This window comes from Scomber japonicus, chromosome 15 (assembly GCF_027409825.1).
Source record: "Scomber japonicus isolate fScoJap1 chromosome 15, fScoJap1.pri, whole genome shotgun sequence".
NCBI classification, from domain to species: domain Eukaryota; kingdom Metazoa; phylum Chordata; class Actinopteri; order Scombriformes; family Scombridae; genus Scomber; species Scomber japonicus.
In genome coordinates this window covers 3,957,035-3,981,140 of record NC_070592.1, presented here as the reverse complement: position 1 = coordinate 3,981,140, position 24,106 = coordinate 3,957,035, and the positions used below count along the sequence as shown (strand labels likewise).

At 42.5% G+C, this 24,106-nt stretch overlaps 1 protein-coding gene across 1 annotated transcript; it reads left to right on the top strand.

The window, feature by feature from the left end:
* Positions 1-311: 311 nt before the first annotated feature.
* On the top strand, positions 312-23,231 carry LOC128374687 (ATPase family AAA domain-containing protein 2-like). The gene is made up of 29 exons (XM_053334943.1): positions 312-363; positions 2,256-2,413; positions 3,500-3,576; positions 3,794-3,822; positions 4,563-4,665; positions 4,753-4,825; positions 7,343-7,421; positions 7,547-7,672; positions 8,352-8,418; positions 8,981-9,061; positions 9,834-9,930; positions 10,019-10,134; positions 11,107-11,281; positions 12,164-12,252; positions 12,465-12,624; positions 12,752-12,842; positions 13,274-13,588; positions 13,677-13,794; positions 14,347-14,533; positions 15,357-15,542; positions 16,508-16,643; positions 16,750-16,946; positions 17,219-17,378; positions 17,721-17,843; positions 18,172-18,243; positions 19,531-19,974; positions 20,857-20,990; positions 21,108-21,236; positions 23,091-23,231. Exons 2-29 carry the CDS (start codon positions 2,276-2,278, stop codon positions 23,121-23,123), a joined length of 3,735 nt encoding a protein of 1,244 aa, XP_053190918.1. The 5' UTR covers positions 312-363; positions 2,256-2,275; the 3' UTR covers positions 23,124-23,231.
* Positions 23,232-24,106: the final 875 nt, after the last annotated feature.

The window sequence follows — 24,106 nt, the reverse complement described above, 5'->3', positions numbered from 1 at the left end:
AGGACAAAAGTTAGGAAATCACACTTTTCCCCCCAATTTTCTTCCATATAATTCATTTTTTTCACAATTAAGATTCTCAGTTTTGAAAAAAAAGCAGAAATCTTCACCAACAAGTTTAAAAAACTACCTTAAATTTGGCAGAATTTAGAGAAAAATCATCTGAAAATCATTTAAAAGTATTAAACAGGCTTATTTTATCACTCACTCTGAGAATAATGGCACATTTAAAGGATTAAGAGTTGCTGAAATGATCTGCTTTAATACATCTACTGATATTTCTTGCAGTGTACTAACATGTTGACAGTCAAGATGGAAGCAGCTTCCTGGACGCCTAAAATGTCGGCTCAGGTGACACACTGCAAAGTAAACGAGCTTCACTTCTTCTTCTAGCTGTTTGAAACTACGTCAAAGGTTAAAACTCGACATGATACATATTACAGCTGCTATAACTACTGTAGACCTGCTTTAGCTTCAGCATGTTAAAAGATGAACTGATGATAATGATAGTTTAGTAAAGTTCTTTGTTGTCTGAACCCTTTCATACTGTTCGGGTCAAGTTTGGACCCATTTTTATATGTAAGAGCGTTAAAAAGTGTCTGAACACCTTTTACTTTAAGCCAAAAATATGGCTTTGAACTTATAAATACACATTTATACAGTACATAGAGTGTGTTCTGTGTTATATGTGACTGATATTTGTTTGTAAGATTAAAAATAAGCATTCAAAAATATTGTTGCATTATGTTCATACAATGAAATTATGTTCTTCAGTTTCAGGTAACACAGGAGCATAATATAGTGCAGTGGTTCTCAACATTTCTATGGTCAATGAGCCCGAAACTGATGCAAATTAGAGCAAAGACCCCTATCTGATAAGTCTGAGTCATATTTTACGACAGAAATCATGACCAAAACAGTCAAACAAAGTGTGAAAAAACTAAAGGATAAACTCTATCTGCTCTGTGTTTATAGATTAAAACAGTTTTGTGGTTGAGATCTGTTCTACCAATTATCACATTTACTGTCAGATTCTTTTTTTCATGAATGTTCTTATTTATTATTAACTCCTGCTTTATATTGAATGAATATTTCAGGTTGAACAGTGAAGACAGTTCAGTCTCAGTGTAGTAAATGTGTTGTCTGCTGAGCTGACCTCCTTTTAAAAATGAGATAGGAGCTCCATCTACTGTCAGAGTAAGATATTACATTGAAAGAAAATACACTTCTCACATGCTTTCATTTCAATAAATGTTCAAATGATCCAATATTTCAGCAAAAATCAAAGATTAGAGAAAAAGTCCAAAAACTGAAAACAAATTTGTGTATCAGAACTTAGTTTTGATACTTCACTATTAATAATCTAATGATGTCATATATAATAATATATCACTACTTTTACTGTAATACTGCATACTACATCACTCATAATACTGCAGTACTTTTACTGTAATACTGCATACTACATCACTATAATACTGCAGTACTTTTACTGTAATACTGCATACTAAATCACTCATAATACTGCAGTACTTTTACTGTAATACTGCATACTACATCACTATAATACTGCAGTACTTTTACCTTAATACTGCATATTACATCACTCATAATACTGCAGTACTTTTACCTTAATACTGCATATTACATCACTCATAATACTGCAGTACTTTTACTGTAATACTGCATACTACATCACTCATAATACTGCAGTACTTTTACTGTAATACTGCATACTACATCACTCATAATACTGCAGTACTTTTACTGTAATACTGCATACTACATCACTATAATAGCCTACTGCAGTACTTTTACTGTAATACTGCATACTACATCACTCATAATACTGCAGTACTTTTACTGTAATACTGCATACTACATCACTATAATACTGCAGTACTTTTACTGTAATACTGCATACTACATCACTCATAATACTGCAGTACTTTTACTGTAATACTGCATACTACATCACTCATAATACTGCGGTACTTTTACTGATAATCACACGTCATTACGTCACCTCGTCACTAGGTGACAGCATCTTTTGACCCGACACAGCAGGTTATCGGTTGGTCGGTGTGTGTCAGTTAACTGTTTCACCGGGAACAACACGGAGCTGCTACCGGTTCATCGCGACGGAAACAACCGGTAAAGAGACGCGGCCGTGTTAACCCCTCCCCCGGTGTGCACCTGCAGTCTCTGTGCTTTATATATATTTATAACCGGTAAAGCTAACGTCCAGCGTTTTTAAGCTTGTGTGTGCGGCGTCACCATGGTGACGCTCCGTGGTCGAGGTTCAGCGGTCACGCAGCAGCAGCAGAGGCCGACCGTGAGCATCGAATCCCGGCCACCGGAGCCTCCAGTGACCCGGAGCAGAGCCACCGTGATGAAGGTACCCGACCCGTCCAATGTGAGTCTGCCCGCCTGTGCTGACCCGGCTTTTTAAACCGAACTGCCCCGGCATTTATTTACTGCATGCAGTGGTGGAAAGTTTTTATTTATTTATTTAACTTTTATTTTGATTGTTGATCAGTAACATCGCATTTATGTTCTAACACAGCATAAAACATAACAAAAAATATTATACAAACATAAATAAAACAAACTATACAAGCAAAACAAAATGAGCTAAAAACAAAACAATTAAAGTCATTTTTGTTTGAACATTGAATAATAACACAACACAATCACACACAGTGAAATTAACACCACAAAAATAAAGACACACAAAAAGGTTGAATTATTCATATAGAAAAAGTTGAAATGTTAAATGCATAAATTAATAGTTTTGATTAATTTACAGGTTGTTTTAGATTCAGTAGGGTTTGAAATTAATATTATTTTCATTATTCATTAATCTGTTGATGATTTTCTGGATTAATTGATTCAATGTTTGGACTATAAAATGTTACACAAAGGTGAAAAATGGCAATACAGTAGTTGTTTCTCAAAGTCTGAGATGATGTCTTTAAATGTCTTGAAAGTCCACAACTCATGGATATCCAGTTTACTGTCACAGAGGACTAAAGAAAGCAGATAATATTCTCATTTAAGAAGCAGGAATCATTTCTTTAAAAACATTGACTCACAATCATTAATTGAGTATCAAAATAGTTGGAGATTAATTTTCTGTTAGACTAATTGTTGCAGCTGGAAAAAAGAAAGGAAAAAAAGAGTTGTACAGTTAAAAATGCAGGTTTTTGTTGTGTGAAAAAAATGAAACCAACATGAATAATTTGAGAACAGTTTCCAGTGTGAAATTACAAGCTTTAAATATAGAGAAAAAATAACCAATGCTTGAAGCACATTTTGATTTCATTATATTACATTACACATCAAAGATTACATTAGAGTTTATCAGCTCGGCACATCTTCATCACATATTTTCTCACTCTTCCTTCCTGTAAAGTCTGAGATCATTGTGACAGTGTGACACTGATTTCTTGCTTGTTATAATTCACCAGTTACTGAAGTGTTTGATGTGTTTGTTCCTCAGGGATTCAACAATGATGACGAGAATCACGCTGACACAGAAACACAGAAGGATGGCAGTCGGAAATCAGCCAGAAACAGGTGAGTCAGGCTTCACCAAGCATCTAACAGAGCTCTTTAATGAAGGACATGTGAAGAAAACTGTGCAGGAAAAAGATATAAACAAAAAGTCATAAATAAAATGATGTAATATTGTCCAGCAGATATTAGGTCATACAGTTGCCTAGTGGTTGTTGAAACTGTTTAACTCTCACTCTTTGAATGTTTTCTCACACTGAGGTTTGTTTTGTGTTTCTAGGAACTCTCAGTGGCTTCGAAAAAACGCAGGTAAGGACGGAGACGTTAACGTTAACTCTAAACAAAACTTCTAAAATGTCAAGTGGCAGTCATTTCAACGCAGCGACACTTCACTTCATTTACACACAGACAGTTTTAAATCACTGGTTCAGACTGAGACTCCTTACTTTGATGTTTTTAGAGGGAGAACAGACTGTCTGCAAAGATTTAAAACCCTCCTGTTGTCCTCGAGTCAAGGAAGGAAAGAAGGAAGAAAAGGAGGGAGGAAGGAAGGGAGGAGGGAAGGAACGAGGGAAGGAGGAAAGAGAGAGGAGGGAAAGGAGGAAGGAAAGAAGGATGGAAAGGAGGGAGGAAGGGTGGAAGGAAGCACAGGGGAAATCAGGAAGGAAGGACGGAGGAAAGAAGAAAGGAGGGAGGGAGGGAGGGAGGGAGGGAGGAAGGAAGGAAAGAAAGAATGCTAAAGTAAAGAAGGAAGGAAGGAAGGATGGAGGAAAGAAGAAAGGAGGAAAGGAAGGAAGGAAAGAAGGAGGGAGGGAGGAATGAAGGACAGAAGGAAGGAAGGGAGGAAAGAAGTAACAGTAAAAACAGACAGGGTCAATTTGACCCGGGAGGAAGACACAAATTGACACAAAGAAATGATCAACACATCAGTCAGTTAACATGTACTGTATAATAAGTGTGTGTGTGTGTGTGTGTGTGTGTGTGTGTGTGTGTTTGTGTGTGTGTGTGTGTGTGTGTGTGTGTGTGTGTGTGTGTGTGTGTGTGTGCAGGTGGAAGGACCAGCAGGAGCAGCGGGCTGAGGAGGAGCACCAGGCCGACCAAACCGACCAGCAGATATCAGGCTCCCAACATGTTTGACGGCATCAGCGACAAGTAAGACGGCAGCTCTCCTCACCGCAGCTTCCTCGTTAGGACAGGAAACTGACGATTCGTTTTCATGACTGATGATTGTCTCTGCAGCTCGTCGAGGTCGGTCATCAAGACGATGGACAACATGAAGAGCAAGAGGCGGCTCAGCAACAACAAAGAAGGAGTGAGTGACGCAGTTACATGAAATATATCTGGATTCATTAGGAAAGACGTTGTTTTGTCGAAATGTGTTTATGGTCTCAATCACTAGTTTAAAGCCTTCTTCAATGCAGTATGATGTTCATTTGGGACATTTTGGCCTCCCTGATTTTATATGTGACGATAAAGCAGGGTATGCATTAGGGCGTGGCTACGTCCTGATTGACAGGTTGATTGACCAATGTCCTCGAGATCCAGCCCTCGCAACCATAGCAACCTCCCCGCTCCGCCCATGGCTCCGCCTCATGCCCATATAAGTAGAATCCGTCTTTTTATTTTTCTCAGCATGCACCTGAAATTTTCAAGATGGCGCTGCCCAGATTAGAAACTATTGGCTTCCGAGCAGCAGTCCACAAACCAATGGGTGACGTCACGGATGTTACGTCCATTTCTTCTATACAGTTTATGGTTAAAACGTGTGTGAATGAGTTTTAATGTTAGAGATAAAATTTAAACTACACAGACTAGACTGCAGGAAACAAACAGCTGTACATTTCTCAAGCAGAAGGAGAAGTTTGCTGAATGTGCAGCATCACTCTGTCGTTCCCTCACTCTTTATTAACGAGGGCTGCGTCCAAAATCAATCCCTAATTCATTCATTCACTACTCCCTATATAATAATAAACACTGAATAGTTTACTCAGTAGTCATTTTGTGTCGTCAGCATCAGCTGTAGAGTCATGTGACTGTAGTTTTCACACCTTTAAAATGTGGAGCATTGCATCGTAGGACTCCATCTATCTATTGTGGAATATTTGAGGGCAAAATATGGTGGCGATATTTACACACTCAGACACATGTTGACTCATGACATGTTGTAGTGAACTATATAATAAATAGGGAGTGGTTTCAGACACAGCGTGTACCATAGATGCTAAATAATGAATGTCATAGTGAGCAATGCAGAGCAGGTGGACCCGAATGCAGAGATTGCAAACAGGGCTGCAGAAAAGTGTCTTTATTCTGATAGAAGAGAACAAAACCAGACAAGAGCTGAAGAAGACTGACAAGACTCAATAAAACAGAGGATCCAACAGAGACAGGACAGAAAACCAATACCTAAATACACACAGGACACAGGTGAATCACATGAGGAAATCAACTCAGGCAGGACAACAGGGGAAGTGAAAATAACAGAAGAGGAGAGCACATTTCAAAATAAAACAGGAACTAAAACACAAACAGGAAGTTCAGGCAGGACGTGACCATTTCAGACTCTTAATAATCATCAGTCCCTAATTTTCACGTCTATAAATGGCAGAAAGTTGCTGTTTTTTCTTTCATTGTGGGACTTTTAAAGGAGACATAAAGCAGATAAATTGACACTGTGAGCGTTCAGACACACAGGGGAACAACACAGGTGCATTATAATGTAAACAGGCGGTGATGCAACCACACACAGGCCTCGTGTTTATGTCTGGTTTGAAACTGCAGCTGAAAAGCGTGTGGAGACAGTGTGTGTGTGTGTGTGTGTGTGTGTGTGTGTGTGTGTGTGTGTGTGTGTGTGTGTGTGTGTGTGTGGGCGCTGCCTCTCTTATCAGATGGTGGCGGGAGCGGCGCGCCCAGCTGCACCCTGCTCCCGCTCCCTCTGTTCTGCCGGCGGTGGGGAGTGGGCGACGCGACCGTATCTCTATCAGCCAACAGCACATTGGACAGCGGCCGAGAGCGGAGAAGCAGCAGCCCTTGTTTTTGTGTTTTGTCGACAGAAACAAGGAGCGATGTAGTTTTAGATCTGTCGGCCTAGAGGAGGCTCGTCTCCCATCGAGTGACGTCATCATTCTGATTTAACTGAGTGGTCCCAGTGATGATGTCATTTATAATTATAATGACAAAACTCATATAATTACATGGCTTCTGAGCAAATTCTGTCACGATATTGCATCATATTGGAAACTAAAAGGCGGAGACGCTGCACTGACCCAACTGTAACAACACCCCAAATGTCTTTTAGCATTCATACTTTTATATAGATGCTACCAGGGCTGGGCAATTAATTGAAAAATAATGGAAACCGACATTTAGAAACTCTAATCGACTTAATCTTGCTCATGTCAATTAATCATGGTGTTCACTGTTGCCATGACAACAAAGGTCGCATATCTTTTAAAGGAATTTGAAAACTTGTCTCCAGTGATGATTTTAACCCAAACCATGATCTTTACATAGTTCTAATCAAGTCTTCCCTCCCTCCTTCCTTCCTTCCTTTCCTCTGTCCTTCTTTCCTTCCTTCCGCTTTTCCTTTCTTCCTTCCTCCCTCCTTCCTTCTCTCTTTCGTTCCTTCCTCTCCCTTTCTTTTTATGATGTAGCAGTGGAGACTTTGGTATAAACTCTTTTTATGAGGGGAACAAATTGCTAAGGTAGAATATGAACAGTATGTGAGGGTTAAGGGCCACTAGTAGAGAATAAACACTACTTTCTTACTTTCTGCACTTTATCCTAAGTTGTTCTCACAGTGTGTTTTTTGTGTTTGATGAACTTGCAGAAGATCTACTCCAAAGCCCAGAGGAGTAGAACGCCTGTGCCACCGCTGAGAGAGGCCAGCGACAGCGAGGAGGAGAACAGTTCGTACAAACACGATGGAAAACAGACAGAACATGAGAGAGAAGTTAGGAGGTTCACAGGGTTTAACGGAGGTCTGAGAGGTTTGTTCTTCCTTTCTTTCTTTCTTTCTTTCTTTCTTTCTCAGGCACGGTCGACGACGACGACAGCAGACAGGAAGCTGCCGCAGACGACGACAGCAACAGCAGCGTCAACGAGAACTTTGACGCCAAACTGAGCCGAGCCTCGTCGCTCTACCAGGGACCCACCAGCGGTCAGTCAGTCCTGCACCACTGATTACTCAGTCCACATCTAATATCACAACTGCAATCAGTCAAAACAATCACATTTAGAGATTTGGCTTCAGCCTTAATTCGAATCTCTTCACTTCAGTGTTTTCTTTTTTTTCGTGAACTGTTGCTACGGTTTGTGTGCATAGAAACGACACTTTGGATACGGTCCGAAAGCTGAAACACTCAGTTGATTGCTGTTGATTGATAGGGGAAATATGTTCTCAGTAAATAGGAAAGGAAGGTGGTTGAAGGTACCGCCATGCTTTCTTTTTACTGACTCCCTCCATTGGACACAAGCTAATATCAGTATTACTTACCTCTGATGATATTCCTGTTGGGGTTAAAAGAAAAAAAAGCAGCCGTAGTGAAAGGTGGAGAGATTCTGCAGAAAACTGCTGGTTCGGGGCGGTGTTTAGCTCAGTGGGTAGAGCACCCGCCCCGTGTGTTGAGGCTACAGTTGTTGCTAGAGTTCGAATCCCACATCGAACGGTCCTATCCTGGGTGTCATTCCCCCCTCTCTGCCTCCAGTTTCCTGTCTCTCTCTACTGAACCTGTACATTAAAGGCAAAAAGTCCCAAAAAATATACTTTAAAAAAAACAAAAAAAAAAACTGGTCGTCCACAGCAGGAAGTAATGATGTTGTTCTCTGATGTTATTCAGAGTTCCCAAAAGGAACGTTACGGATCAGCGCCTCCGGACCAAACATGACCCGCAGAGGAGCCTACAGGTCAGACTTCTCTCTTTTATTTTGGTAAAAGGAGGATGTGGAACAATGCTTTTTCAGCTGTGGGCCTAACGGGGGCTGTTCCTCACTTCCTTCCTTCTCTCCTTACTTCCTTCCTCTTTTCCTCCTTTCCTCCTTTCTTCCTTCCTTCCGTCCTTCTCTCCTTCCTTCCTTCCTCTTTTCCTCCTTCCTTCCTTCCTTCCTCATTCCTTCTTTCCTCTCCTTCCTTCCTTCCTTCGTTACTCCCTTCCTTCCTTTCTCATTTCCTTTTTTCTCACTTCCTTCCTCACTTCCTTCCTTCCTTCCTTCCTCATTCCTTCTTTCCTCTCCTTACTTCCTTCCTCTTTTCCTCCTTCCTTCCTTCCTTCCTTCCTTCCTTGACCTGAGCACAACAGGAGGGTTAAAGGGGTTTAGTTTATATTTAGTCCCTTAGTTTGTGTTTTTATGTCTGCTGAGTTTGTCTGTAGCTTAGAAACTGATTCAGCTGAGATACGAGACTGAAAAACTGTTAATTGTTAATATCTGAAATGAGTCAAATGTTGATCTGGTTCCTTTTGTCCTCCAGACCAACTAAGACTGTGTGGTCGAGTCAGTCCGAGGAAGACTCTGATGATGAAGATCAGAACGATGGAAAAGGCTCCGGCAGGTCAGTAGGAGGACATAAGCTCTTCCTCTGCTTACCTGGACTGGCACATTTACTGCTTTTAGGTGTTCGGACTGTAAAACAGAGCCGCAGCTAACCATTACTTTCAATATCGATTCATCTGCCAATTAGCTTTTAGATAATCTGGTTAATTGATTTGCCAATTAAGTGTCAGAAATTAGCTGTTAATAATTTCTCGGAGCTCGTGGTGATTCAGTTTTCAATCATGTGAGACCCAGAAAAGCTTTTAGATCCTTAAATCTGAGAAGCTAAAACTAGCAAATGTTTCTCATTTCTGATTAAAAAGTACAAAGTTATTTCATTCAAACTCCTCAATAAACTCCAATACATTCAGAACTCCGCTGCCCTCCTGCTCACCCACTACACCCCCCCACCCACACTCACTACCGAGAACACATCACCCCTGTCCTCCAAAAACTGCACTGGCTCCCCATCTCACACCGTCCTCCTGCTCACCCACAAATCACTTCACAACGTGGCCCTCACCTACCTCACAGACCTGCTCCACCATTACACCCCCCCCCCCCCCAGCCCCCACCTACCTCACAGACCTGCTCCACCATTACACTCCAACCCCTCCCGTGCCCTCCGATCCTCAGACGGAAATCTCCTTGCCCTACCCCCTCGGACCAAGCACCCAACTTGGGGGCACAGAGCCTTCTCCACTGAAATCTTGCTGAGTCGGTTCTTAATATTTCTGCAGATTTGAGCTTCGTTGCATCGTTTAAATGAACTTTTTGTCTTTTCCTACCAGCTGTCGCCCGCTTGGTGATCTTCTGGGGACTCGCAGAGAGAAAATGAACGCAGGAGCGGGTCTGGCCGACATCGACCCCATGGCCATCGACCACTCTGTGAGTTTAGAGCTTTAGAAGAAAACGTTGACATCTTTAGTGGAATCTTCTGGATGGTCTCATGTCTCCTCTCATCATTCGTCCTCAGGTGGGCTTCGACAGTATCGGAGGACTGTCGGGTCACATCTCCGCTCTGAAGGAGATGGTCGTCTTCCCGCTTCTCTATCCCGAAGTGTTTGATAACTTTAAGATCCAGCCTCCCAGGTAACACACACGCACGCACACACACACACACACACACACACACACACACACACACACACACACACACACACACACACATACACAGTAATCAAATTAGTTAGCGTTCACTCATGGATCCAGAAAGTACTGCCTGACATCATACACAAATGTTTTTTGGTTATCCGTTTCATTTCAACACACAAATAGAAAAAAAAAGAATATTTAAAATTAAAACTGTACACATTATATAATCAGTAGATAAGTGTTTTTTTAATTAAATAAGTAAAGTATAATAATAATAATGATAAACTTAATTTATGTCACACTTTTCTGAACTATGTTACAAAGTGTTTTAAAATAAAAATAAACAAGGCAGATAAAAATAAGGCAAAGAGGGGCACAGATAATAATAGTAATAATATATAATAATTTATAATAAAAAAAAACATAAAAGAAGAAGTACATACGCTAAAAGACCCATTTCAGAATGATATTAAATTAATGTTATCATAATTATTATTTTTATTATTGTTGTTGGTAAAGGCTGATTTCATTTTAACTACTTTATGTACTGACATGAAGTTTAATCTACAATCATGCATCTTAATTTATTAATTTATTAGTTCATTATGTTGTATTAACGACTATCTATCTGTAAAAGTAACTAAAGAAATACGACTGTAGCAGCATTAAAAGCACAATGTTTGTCTCTCAGTGTAAAATGGATTGAAAGTATTAAAAAGTAGAAAGTGGAAATCAATTTTATACTTAATTACAGTACTTTAGTAAATGTACTTAGTTACTTTCCATCATTAAGAGACATGAAACTCACTTCATTTAAATGGTAAATAGAGACAACACCTCACCTGGCCGTCTGACAAATGTGATAAATTTATATTAATCGTCAAACTTGTTAAATTGTTCTTTAATTACGGTGATAACGACCAAAAATCACGCTTATATGATTCATGTGTTCTGCCCGTGTCTCTGCAGAGGTTGCCTGTTTTACGGTCCTCCCGGGACGGGGAAGACGCTGGTCGCCCGGGCGCTGGCCAACGAGTGTAGCCATGGCAACAGGAAGGTGTCTTTCTTCATGAGGAAGGGCGCCGACTGCCTCAGCAAATGGGTGGGCGAGTCGGAGCGGCAGCTGCGGCTGCTGTTTGAGCAGGTAACGCTGCCCCCTGCTGGCTGACATCATGTGTTTAAAGAATATCATTTACAATCCCAAACTCTTGATTTTGAAACTTTTTCACAGTGTAATTGCTGTTTTTATCTCAGCAGTTTTAAGTGTTTGGTAGTTTAAAGTAAATTCGACCACTACTTTATTAGCTTTTCTGAATATCAGTATTATTTATCTGTTTTTCTTCACGTTTCCCAGTCCTCTTATGCAGTAACAATTTTACTGTTCTCCTTAATCATTCAGTTATTCAAGTGTGCCTTAATCCAGCAGTCAGGTGTCCATATGAGCAGTGAAAGAGGTTTTTCCTCTCTGTAATCATTCCTCCTGTTCATACTGACTATTAAAAGATCTCCTTCAAGTGTGCTTTCAATATAAAGTGATGGAGGACTAAATCCACAGTGTTTCCACACAGTCATTTAAAAGTCTCTGATCAGCTTCTATGGAGCTTCAGCAGTGTGAGTTAAAGTCATATCAAGTGATATCTGACACATTTGCAGTGTTTTTAGCATCAGATTCTTAGTGTTTCCCTGTTGAGCTGTGGTGGAAGTATAGTAACAAAAAGACTTTGGTACTAAAAACACTGTAACGTTGAAACATAGAAGATGAAGATTTGACTCATTTGGACGCTGAAGCTTCATATTAGCATCAGACGGAGGACTGTGGATTTAGTCCTCCATCTCTTGCATTGTAAGTGCATTATGAAGGGATCTAATGGTCAGTATGAACAGGACGAATCATTACAGAGAGGAGAACACACTTAATGTTCATTTGGACATTGGGAGCTGCCCTTTAGATCGACACTTTACTGAAGTCAGCATCATATTGAGTCCAGCGGTTGGCGTGTTGAGTGTTTTTGTGTGTCGTCTTCAGGCGTATCAGATGCGTCCGTCCATCATCTTCTTTGACGAGATCGACGGTCTGGCTCCGGTCCGATCCAGCAGACAGGACCAGATACACAGGTCAGAACCAGCAAACTGTCTGTAGTCTGTGTGGCTGTGATCTCCTTTTACTACAGACACATCTTTAACTTTATGACGTCATATTTGGAGTGTGAATGAATAAACTGCAGCTGATGTCTGTCAACTGTTACATAATGTATCTGTGTGTGTGTGTGTGTGTGTGTGTGTGTGTGTGTGTGTGTGTGTGCGTGTGTGTGTTTTCTGTCCCTCAGCTCCATCGTGTCCACGCTCCTGGCTCTGATGGACGGTTTGGACAGTCGAGGTGAAGTCGTGGTGATCGGAGCGACGAACCGGCTGGACTCCATCGACCCGGCGCTGCGGAGGCCCGGACGCTTCGACAGGGAGTTCCTGTTCGGCCTGCCGGACAGAGAGGTGGCGCTCGCTCTCACGCTTTATTTTAGTTTCTTTTTAATATTTGTGATTCATACTTCTTGCCTCCATGTTGTCTTATTTTGATTTCTTATTTCTGGATGTGACTGACCGACTGTGTGTGTTTCAGTCCCGTAAAGAGATCCTGAAGATTCACACCAGGCAGTGGAAACCTCCTCCAGCTGAAGATTTCCTGGATGAACTCGCTGAGAGATGTGTTGGTAAGACAGATAGAAGCCGATGCGCGCAAGAGAAAATAAGAATGATGACAATCTTTAGAGAACTTAAATAAAATAAGGAAAAAAATAAAATAAACAAGTAAAATAAGAGAGAAAAGAGAGGGTTAGTTAGTATAGACTAGGTTAAATTGGATTAAAAAGATGAAAGAAAAGTAAAATAAGAGATTGAGTTTAATAAAAGCTGGACTTAAACTAGGTTAAAAAAGATCAAAAGACAAAAGGAACAGATGAACAAAATAAGATAAAACTGTAAAATGAGAATAATAGAAAATAGAAAGACTTTAAAACTATTCAACACAATTAATCACCAGCCCGGCTGAACAGGAATGGTTTGAGCTTCCTTTTAAAAAAGATACATTTGCAGATGAATTGAATTTGTTCGCTATGTAACTTCCTGCCCGTCCGTCTCCTAGGTTACTGTGGCGCTGACATCAGGGCGGTGTGCACGGAGGCGGCTCTGTGCGCTCTGCGTCGCCGCTACCCTCAGATCTACGGGACGTCCCAGAAGCTCCTGCTGGACGTCTCCTCCATCGCCGTCAGCAGCTGCGACTTTGCGGCGGCCATGAAGAAGATGTCTCCGGCCTCGCAGCGCTCCGCCGCCACGCCCGCCAAACCCCTGTCGCCCGTCGCCCACCCGCTGCTGGGTGCCGCCCTGCACCAAATCCTGCAGGCGCTGCAGAGGCTGTTCCCCCACGCTGAGCAGGGGATGAAGAGGAAGAGGGAGCCAGGTGGGTGAAGGTCTGAGGAGCCCCCGCTGACGTCCTGATTAAAACATTATCATCACTTCTTCTTCTTCTGCTTCTTTCTGCACATCAGATCTGACCTCCGGTATCCTTGACGACGGCCTGATGTACGGTGGAGAGGAAGGATCCAGCACAACCAGCATCTCCACGCCTTCCACCTCTAAAGGAAAGAACTTCCTGCACTTTGCCGGGTGAGTCCGAACATTTCATTAAAACCAGAACCAGCAGCAGGCTTTACTTTACTTTACTTTACTCTACCTTATTCTACGTTACTCTAAAACACTCCTGATTAGATTTGATATTTTCAGTGAATTAGTGACATGAACCAAAAAAAATGTGAGATCATCACTCATCACTCAATTACTCTTGATTTTCTATAAGCTGCACTACTGTCTAATGGAAGCACTTATATTTATTAACTTTATTATTTAACTTATATTTATTATATATTTATTCATTTGATTTTACATTTAAGAATTAAAGTAAAACTACTTATTTCCTGCTTTGTATAAACAAGTCAATTTTAATTTTGCACACTGAATTTAAAATAAAGGCTTTAAATGAGTTATTATAACTTCAGCATCTCTTTTTAAGAACTTCTTTTATTTCTGACAGCAGATGGCGCTCACATATCTTTGTTACTTTACCACCTAATGTCTCTTTTCCTTATTGTTTCCTTCCCTTCTCTCTCCTCCTCTTTCCTTTCATCACATTCCTCATCCCTCCTTCTCTCTCTCCTGCAGGAGTGCGGTCAAACAGCCGATGTCTCACCGTCCCCGGATGCTCCTGGCCGGTTGCCCCGGTGCCGGTCAGACGTCCCACCTGGCCCCCGCTGTGCTGCACACGCTTGAGCGCTTCACCGTCCACAGTCTCGACTCTGCGGTGCTGTTTGGTGTCAGCAGCACATCGCCGGAGGAAGCATGCTCCCAGGTGACTCATCGTAAAATGAAACAGCTGCTTTCAGACAGATTGGAGTAGAGGAAATGAAACAATGCAGGAAAACTGTTTTTTGATCAGTTGAAATGTCTCATTGTGACTTCTTGTGTTTACTCTGAGTATCTGCTGAACAAATGGAGTAAAAGTATAAAAAAACTAATTTCACTGATAAAAAATAATACTGCAGTGACTTCTTTATATTTAATTACAGTATTTTGCAGCTTTTACATCACAGAAAACCAAAAACACAAAAGATGAAAAACAATTTTAGAAGAACATATTAAAGCGGTTCGGTGAGGGGAGCAATCCGGCCCACTTTCCTTCCTGTGTTCTTTTCCCTCCTTCCTTCCATCTGTCCTTCCTCCCTTCCTTTTTTTCTCTCTTCGTTCCTTCCATCTGTCCTTCCTTCCTTCCTCCCTACCTTCCTTTTTTCCTTTCTTCGTTCCTTCCTTCCATCTGTCCTTCCTACCTTCATTCTTTCCTTCCTCCCTTCTGTCCTTCCTTCATTTCTTCCTTCTGTCCTCCCTTATTTCCTTCCTTCACTGTCTGTCTTTCCTACCTTTCTTCCCTCCTTCCTTTTGCCTGTCTTTCCTTCCGTCCCTTCTTATTTCCATCCATCCTTCCTTCTTTCCCTCCATCTTTCTTATGATCCGGCCCACATGAGATCAAATTGGTCTGTATGTGGCCCTTGAATGAAAATGAGTTTGACACCTCTGGGTTTAAGACATTTATGAGTCTAAGAAGCTGATAAAAGGGAGCAGACTCAGTGTTCAGATGTGAGGTTTGCAGTCGGTAACGTCCTCCTCCATCCCGTCAGGTGTTCTGCGAGGCTAAGCGGACGTCTCCCAGCATCCTCTACGTCCCCCACATCCAGCAGTGGTGGGAGGCGGCAGGCCCGGCGCTGAGGGCTTCTTTCCTCAGCCTGCTCACCAGCATCCCGTCCTTCTCCCCCATCCTCCTCCTCGCCACCTGCAGCGTCCCCTTCCAACAGCTGGATATAGAGGTGAGCAGCTGGACTGAGCCTGGTGTGTTATACTGTATTATTGGTCTCTGATAGTCCAGAGAGGAGCTCCTTAAATACTGTGAAAGTGAGATCAATCATTCAACCAGTTTATTTATCCTTCGTTTATTTTCCAGGCCGGGTCAAATTGACCCCGCCTGCTTTGACTGTTCCTCCCTTCCTTCCTTCCACCTGTCCTTCCTCCATCCCCCTTCTTTCCTTCCCTCCTTCCTTCCTTCCTTCCTTCCTTCCTTCATTCCTTCCTTCCTTCCTTCCTCCCTTCCTCTTTTCCTTTCTCCCTCCTTTCCCTCATTCCTTCCTTCCTTCCTTCACTCCTTCCGTCCTTTCTTCCTCCCTCCCTCCCTTCCTTCTTCCTCCCTTCCATCCTTCCTTCTTCCTCCTTCCTTTACTTCCTTCTTCCTCCCTTCCATCCCTTCCTTCCTCCTTTCCTTTCTTCCATCCTTCCTTCTTCCTCATTTCCTTCCTCCTTTCCTTCCTTCCACCTTCCCTTCCTTCCTCCCTTCCATCCTTCCTTCCTTCTTCCTCTCTTCCTTTCTCCTTTCCTTCCTTCTTCCTCCCTTCCATCCTTGACTAGAGGACAACAGGAGGATTATTTAACACTTTTCATACACAGTAATGTAACATAAGCTGCTTTATGTGTGCAAAACAACCGAAAACACAACAAGAAATAAATAATGAGTCAATAAAAACAGGAGCCGAGGAACATAACTCTCATGAATCTGCAATAATAAGAGGTAAAATAAAAATTTAAAAATTCAGAATACCAAATTAAAAGAGAAGATAGGAAAATAAATATAAGAATAAAATAAAATAATAAAGCAACTAAGAGGAAATGTGATGAAGGATAAAATCAGAAGAAAAGTGTCTCAGTAGTTTTTATAAACTCCAAACTGGACTAAAAACTATGATGGCTGTTTGTTTGATGATGTCCTTGTTTCCGTCTTCAGGTTCAGTGTCTGTTTCGGGAGGAGTACGGCGAAGTTTACACCGTCAGCGTTCCCACCCGTCAGGAGAGGACCAACTTCTTCCAGGACCTCGTTCTGAACCAGGCGGCCGAAGCTCCGCCCCCCAAAAAAACTGCATGTACGTGACTGGATGGTGTTGAAATTAAACCGAAAGTATCAAAACAATGTAAAAGTCAGTGTGATACTGTAAATTAAACCTCTTCCTCCTCCTCATTCCCTCTCAGTGTCTCAGGCCATGGAGATCCTCCCAGTCGCCCCCCCTCCTCCCCCCCGCCAGCTGTCTGAGCAGGAGCGCCTCCATCTGGAGGAGCAGGAGGAGGACGTGCTGCGGGAGCTGCGCCTCTTCCTGCGCAACGTCACCGAGCGTCTCTCCCTGGACCGCCGCTTCAAGGCCTTCACCAAGCCGGTCGACATAGAGGAGGTGTGTGTGTGTTTGTGTGTGTGTGTGTGTGTGTGTGTGTGTGTGTGTGTGTGTGTGTGTGTGTGTTTGAGGAGTCTGTAGGAGGAGTCGGAGAGTTGTGACTGAATCTGTGCATCATCTCCTCCATCTCTCCTCCATCATCTCCTCCTCCTCTCCTCCATCATCTCCTCCATCATCTCTTCCTCCTCTCCTCCATCATCTCCTCCTCCTCTCCTCCATCATCTCCTCTTCCTCTCCTCCATCTCCTCCTCCTCTCTCTCTGCCTCCTTCAGGTCCCAGACTACCTGTTGGTGGTCAGGAAGCCCATGGATCTGTCCACGCTGCTGTCCAACATCGACGAGCAGAAGTACGTCACCGTCAGCGAGTTCATGTCGGACGCCGACCTCATCTGGAGGAACGCCCTGGAGTACAACCCCGACAGCGACCCCATGGGTGAGTGGGGGCTGGGGCAGGGCAGCTCAACACTAATATGACCTTATTTTAAAGCTTTAAAAGATGACCGTCTCCATGGAGCAGACCGAGCAGGTGGTTTTATAGACCAGATGGGTTATCAAATATAAAAACAAAATGATAGATTAATCAATAATTTATCTTTAACAGGAATTTCAGATGCATTTAAAAATGGGATTTTTTTAAATTATAGTAATGTATATTGTAGATTAGTGATATACTGTATATGTTAAATTAACCTTTTGTGTGTGTGTGTGTGTGTGTGTGTGTGTGATGTGATGTGTGTGTGTGTGTGTGTGTGTGTGTGTGTGTGTGTGTCTATAGACCGCCACATTCGCCACCGTGCGTGTGCGCTGAAGGACACGGTTCGCGCCATCATCAGAGACGAGCTGGACGAGGACTTTGAGAGAATCTGTGAGGAGGTCAAAGAGTCGCGCTTCAGGAGAGGTGAAGCTTCCCGAAACTGCTGCTGCTTCTTCTTCTTCTTCTTTCTCTTATCTTCTTCTTGCTCCCTCTTTTTTATGGCATCTCTCTGATTCCTGAACATGTGCACAACACCTGCCTTTATATAGTGTTTAATAATCAGCCACATGCCTTCAATTCAAGATATAAGAAATGGGATTCATCATTCGGCTCACTAAGAACGTTTGGTGCATCTGGAGAATGTTTGCTGCTTGAAAGTTGTCTTAAATCATTCATTCGTCAGAAATAATTCGGGTGGTTCTTGTATGAAGCCCGATTATTTAAAATAACACCTCTTTAATTGTGCCGGCAGCTTCGTCCTACAGGGCTGACTCAGAGGAGGCCGGCGGCGTCTACGGCTTCAACGGGAACACTCGACGTTCACGTAAGTCCACCGACAAGCTCCTGAATCACACTGTGTATTTCCATTTTTCCATTTTGGGCACAGCAAATATCAGCCTCATGTACTTCATACTTCAGTGTCAGCGGGTTGTTTTTACCATGTTGTCATTTAAAGTTACACATAGCAGGTTTTTTACACTTGGAGTCATTTTAGTTTAATTATTTTCATGAAGGGAAACTCTGAGACATGCAACAGTTTTTAAATGAACAAAAATAAATGATGTGCTTTAACCCTCACGTACTTTTTACATTACAGAGCTGTAAAAACACATCCTATACTCATTTAGTTTAGCTGGATTCAACCTAGTATGACCCACAGTTTACAAAAATGGAAATAAAATGCATATTTTTTTTATTTTTGTGCAGCTGCTACACATTTTTCGTATGTAAATGTACTACTGTAATCCAAAATCAGAATTCAAACATGTAATTTAATTCTTCATATTCTATAAAATGTTTTCCAGGACCATAAAATAGAGATTGTGAATGACTTTTAATCAAACATTTATTAATGATTGACGAGGAGTTTATGAATGTGAATTGGTGTCGAGACTAATTATGAGTCAGAGTATGAACAGTATGTAAAGGGTTAAAGGCTAAAATCAGGTAATAAAAGTGTCCTGTATGCAGTAAACAGCCGTGGATATTTTTAGGTAGACAGCAAAGGCAGCAAAAAAGCAAAAAATACTGTAGCTCCCAATGCAGGTAGAGTTTAATGGGATGTGTTGATACCTGCATTGAGAGATAGAGTGTTTTCTGCCTTTACAGATTTAGTTTTTTGGTCCAGCACCTGCAAATCTACCAACCTTTTTAGGTAGGTATACAGAGATGTCTATTCGCTGTATAGCAAGGGGAACAAATGTGTTTAAATGTGCTGCCATCTATTTATTATAAATGTGTAATGTGTGTCTGATGCCGAGACACTTTAAACAAACCCACCTACCGATAAGTCACTTTGAGGTAACGCTGAGGTAAAGCAACATAAACAGGAAGCTTCAGAGTCTGATTTAAGCATCAAAGCATCAGAGCGAGAGAGCAGACAGAGAGAGGAGGAGGAGGCAGTTTGAACGGCAGCGCTGACAGGAAGGAGAAAAGATGATAAGAGAGGAAGACTATGACTGAAATGGAAAAGTCAGGAGAGGAAAACGAGGAGATGAAGAGAAGAGGAGAGGAGTGGAAGCCGTCTGTCTCTGTTTCTTCTCTAATGACCTTTCCTCTTCTGTCTATTCCTTCACTTCCACCCCCCGCCCCCTCTTTTTTCTCCCTCCAGCTCGTAAGAAAAAGAGTTACAAAAAGCCCCGAAAAACCAAATGGAGCACCGGCGTCATTAAGAAACCCAAGAAGAAGAAGCAACCCGTCCCCTCGTCGTCTTCCTCCTCCTCCACGTCCAGCAGGGGCGTCTCCGAATGCCACGAAAACGGGATAGCTGAAATCAAAGCGGTGAATGGCTTCGGTCATCTGAGCTCCTCCGCTACGTCGGAGAGCAGCGACAGCGAGCACAGCCACCACACGGCCGCCATGAACGGCCACGGTGAAGCGCCACACTTCCCCGGAGCCCTGACGAACGGGTACCACCATCCCGAGTCACGTCACGACCCTCAGACAGTTGACGGCAACCTCACGAGGGTCTTTGATCTCAAGCGTGTAACTCGGGCCACGAAGGCTCCCCCCGACCCAAAGACGATGGTGAACGGGAATGGTTTGAGCCACTTAGGTCTGTATGCCTCCCACAATCCCTCTAACCCCGCTCTACTAACTGGTCTTCACCGGACTACGCTGCTGCAGCTTCCAAACGCCGCCCATGAAAAGTGCCGCTTCTTCTGCTGCTGCTGCTGAACAAGCTTCGACAGGCCAAAGCTTCAGACTCAAAAGCTCAGCCGAAGTCTGACATGAGCTGAGCTGAGCTGAGCTGAGAGAGCGTCTCTGGTCGTATTCTCAAAGAAAGGTAGAGTTAACTGGCTTCACGCGGAGAGTGGAGAGTTTTTTGGTTTACTCTACAGACTGTGTGATGGTTTCAGTTCAATAAAAGACTATACGTCTCCTTTACATCAACTTATCATAATCAGCTTTTAAAAGGACCAGTGAAACGTGTTTAGCTTCTGTATTGTGACGTATTACCCTGTTAAAGTGGTGTACAGTTAAAGAGGGGTTTCAATCAAATCTGAACATTTATTGAAATGAAAGCATGTGAGATGTTCAGAGGGAAAAATCAGTATTTGGTGGAGCTGTTAACAACTCATAGACATCTGAAATGTGAGCCGACTACACACTGCTTTTTGGTTTCATCTTTAACAATGTGTTGTATTTTAAAAGCTTGTTATATTATCCATTGTGTCAAATCTTCATCTGAAAAGTAACTAAAGCTGTCAAATAAATGTAGTGGAGTAGAAAGTACAATATTTCCCTCTGAGATGTAGAAAGTAGCATCACATGGAAATACTACAGTAAAGTACAAGTACCTCAAACTGTAACTGGTAAACTGCTGTATACGTAGAAAGTCGGAGAGTGATTCGGTTCAGCCTGAAAAATTGACCGATCCTTTTGGAAGGTCGATGAACCCGGCAGGATACTAAACCTTCTCCTTCCTCTTCCTCAGAGAGACGTAACGGGAATGAGAAGAGATCCAACGACGCCGGCTTGGAGCAGCTGCAGCAACCCGAGAAGAGCAAAACTGTGAAGATCCCCGAAGAGGAAACAACGCCGCTCGTAGTCGATCACCAAAAACTGAAGGTGAGTCGACCGGGTGAACAGCGATGAACCGCATCTCTTCACAACCACAGGTCCTGGTGGTAGCACTAAAGGTTTTATCAGGAATCAGAGGTGTGATTGCCGTCGTCACTCTTTCAGGAACTGCTGAGTCGAGCCGTGTCCAAGACGGATCGAGCTGAGGTGGACTCGCTGGAGAAGCTCTACGCAGTGCTGGCTCAGTGCATCTACAGACACCGCAGCAACTACAACAAGACGCAGCTCATCCAGGTATGATGATCTCACTGAGACGACCGGCGGCTCCATCGACAAAACTGAAGCGCTTCCATTAACACAAATACTGGCAGAGTCATATTTCATGATATCACACGCTAGCTAAACCCCGTTCAGACTGAATTTGTGTCTGTGGGAGGGGTTGGAGCGATTTCAACATTACCTGCTGGTCAGTGATTTTAACCCAGCTCCACTCCAGTAATAATTACAGCTGCAGTGACTACAACAGTTTCTACTAATTTGACAGACAGATGAACACAAACTACAGTGGTGATTTGTCCTTAACTTTAAAATGAAAACTCGAACAGCCACTGAAGCACCTATGGAATTAATCAAAAGCAGGGAAAAAGGTTCATTGTCCAGGAAAGTACGACGTTTCTTTTGGTTTATTTGACCATTCTTAAAAGCGGACAGACAAAGAACCATGGCGTCTGCTGTCTCTCTCGCCCTGGTAAAAAAAAACATAAACCCTTATTGGTGCACGCTGGTCCTACACCTGGCTAACTGTGGCCTAATACCTTCAAAACAAAAGCATTCGAATTAACTCAAATGATACCAATATTACAATCAAACTAATTCAGCTGTATTCTCCAAAATAAAACAGAAACAGATAATAGATTAATTAATTACAAGAATAACAAATAGCTCCAACGCCAACATATTCAACATATTTGGGAACCAACATGACAACAGAAGAAGCTCATCAGGTGGGTTGTTGTAATGTCGGCTGCAGGTAGGTGCTGCTATTCTCTGTCATTGTCTCCAATAGAAGTCTGCCACTTTGGTTATTAGCAGCTTCTGTTTGCAGTGTAACATGATATACAGACAATGATGACGGGATTTACTGTAAAACTGAAGAAAATGTAAAAAATGTGACGATTCTCAGGCAGGTTGGTTCTGCAGTGTGCGATGTGTGTTTCATGTCCGTGTGTTCAGATTTAACCCTCCTGTTGTCCTCGCGTCAAGGAAGGAAGGGAAGAAGAAGGAAGGAAAGGAGGAAGGAAAGATGTATAGGAGGAAGAAGGAAGGAAGGGAGGAAGGAAAGATGGAAGGAGGGAGGGAAGAAGGAAGGAATGAAGGACAGAGGAAAGAAGGAAGGGAGGAAGGTAGGGGGGAGGAAAGAAAGAGAAGGAAGGAAGAAGGAAGGAAGGAAAAAGGGGGATGGAGGATTGAAAGAAAGAGGAAGGAAAGAAAGAGAGAATGAGGTAGGAAAGAAGGACAGACAGAAGAAAGGAAGGAAGGGAGGGAGGGAGGAAAGATGGAAGGAGGGAGGGAGGGAGGAAGGCAGGAATGAAGGACAGAGGAAAGAAGGAAAGGAGGAAGGTAGGGGGGAGGAAAGAAAGAGAAGGACGAAGGAAGGAAGGACAGGAGGAAGGAAAAAAGGGGGATGGAGGATTGAAAGAAAGAGAGAATGAGGTAGGAAAGAAGGACAGACAGAAGGAAGGAAGGAAGGAAAGGAGGGAGGAAGGAAGGAAGGAAGGGAGGAAAGATGGAAGGAGGGAGGGAGGAAGGAAGGAAGGACAGAAGGAAGGAAAAAAGGGGGATGGAGGAAGGAAAGAAAGAGAGAATGAGGTAGGAAAGAAGGACAGACAGAAGGAAGGAAGGAAAGGAGGAAGGAAGGAAGGAAAGAAGGGACAGTCAAAACAGACGGGGTCAATTTGACCCGGGAGGACGACAGGAGGGTTAACTGAGATCTAACGTCTCTTTCTTAATGAACCTCAATAATCTGTGAGCAGCTTGTGATGAGAAAACATCGATCACTGCTGCTTTGAGTATAAAAGTATTCTGTCTCTCTCTCTTTCCTTGTATTCTCTCCATTCACTTTTCATGTTTTTCTATTTTTGTTTCCAGGAAATGAAGAAAGAAATCGACAGTTTCTCCTGATCTACCGTACCGAGTCTCTTTTTAATAAAACCTCAGTGCATCCCAATCTGAAGTCGCTTATTCTTCATTTTGTTTTTACATTTTGATAAGTTCATAAAACACATCATGTATCAGAAAATACCTCAGGATCAATCATGTTAGATGTAATTTATAATATTGAGAGTATTTATGAATGTGACCAGCTTATAGAAGAGTTATTTATGATTATGTAGTTTTTAATTCAGCTTTATCTGGAAGGAAACTTGAATAAAAGTGTTATTGAGTCTTAAATCTACTCGTTGTCTGTGTGTTTTATGTTCAGCAGAAACTGGAAGTGCTGTAGGTGTGTATTTAAATTGAACACCTACACACACAACAACAACAACAACCACACACCTGTGCACAAGAATGTAGTGACACGAAACCCACCTAAACATCCAAAAGTCATCTGTCCAAACTGCCAGCTAGCTTGTTAATACTATCTTTGTCTTATGTATTCATAGCATTAGATAGCTCTTATTTTGAAAAAGCAAAGCTGCAAAGTTAAAAAGGCTTTATTACATTTTGACCTTTTAACATCAGTGACAAAACACTGATTATCTCTTCATCATGGCACCTGTTAGTGGGTGAGATATGTTAGGCAGCAAGTGAACATGTCCTCAAAGTTGATGTTAGAAGCAGGAAAAATGGGCAAGTGTAAAGATTTGGGCAAGTTTGACAAGGGCCAAATTTTGATGGCTAGGCGACTGGCTCAGAGCGTCTCCAAAACTGCAGTTCTTGTGGGGTGTTCTCGGTCTGCAATGGTCACTATCAATCAAAAGTGGTCCAAGGAAGGAACAGTGGTGAACCGGCGACAGAGTCATAGGCAGCCAAGGCTCATTGATGCACGTTGTAGAGCGAAGGTTGGCCCGTGTGGTCCGATCCAACAGATGACCTACTGTTGCTCAAATTGCTGAAGAAGTTAATGCTGGTTCTGATAGAAAGGTGTCAGAATACACAGTGCA

Coding starts and splice junctions, on each gene's coding strand:
- LOC128374687 (XM_053334943.1), top strand. CDS start 2,276: ATGGTGACGCTCCGTGGTCGAGGTTCAGCGGTCACGCAGCAGCAGCAG. Junction 2,414..3,499: donor AGGTACCCGACCCGTCCAAT/GTGAGTCTGCCC, acceptor TTTGTTCCTCAG/GGATTCAACAATGATGACGA. Junction 17,379..17,720: donor CCCCGACAGCGACCCCATGG/GTGAGTGGGGGC, acceptor GTGTGTCTATAG/ACCGCCACATTCGCCACCGT.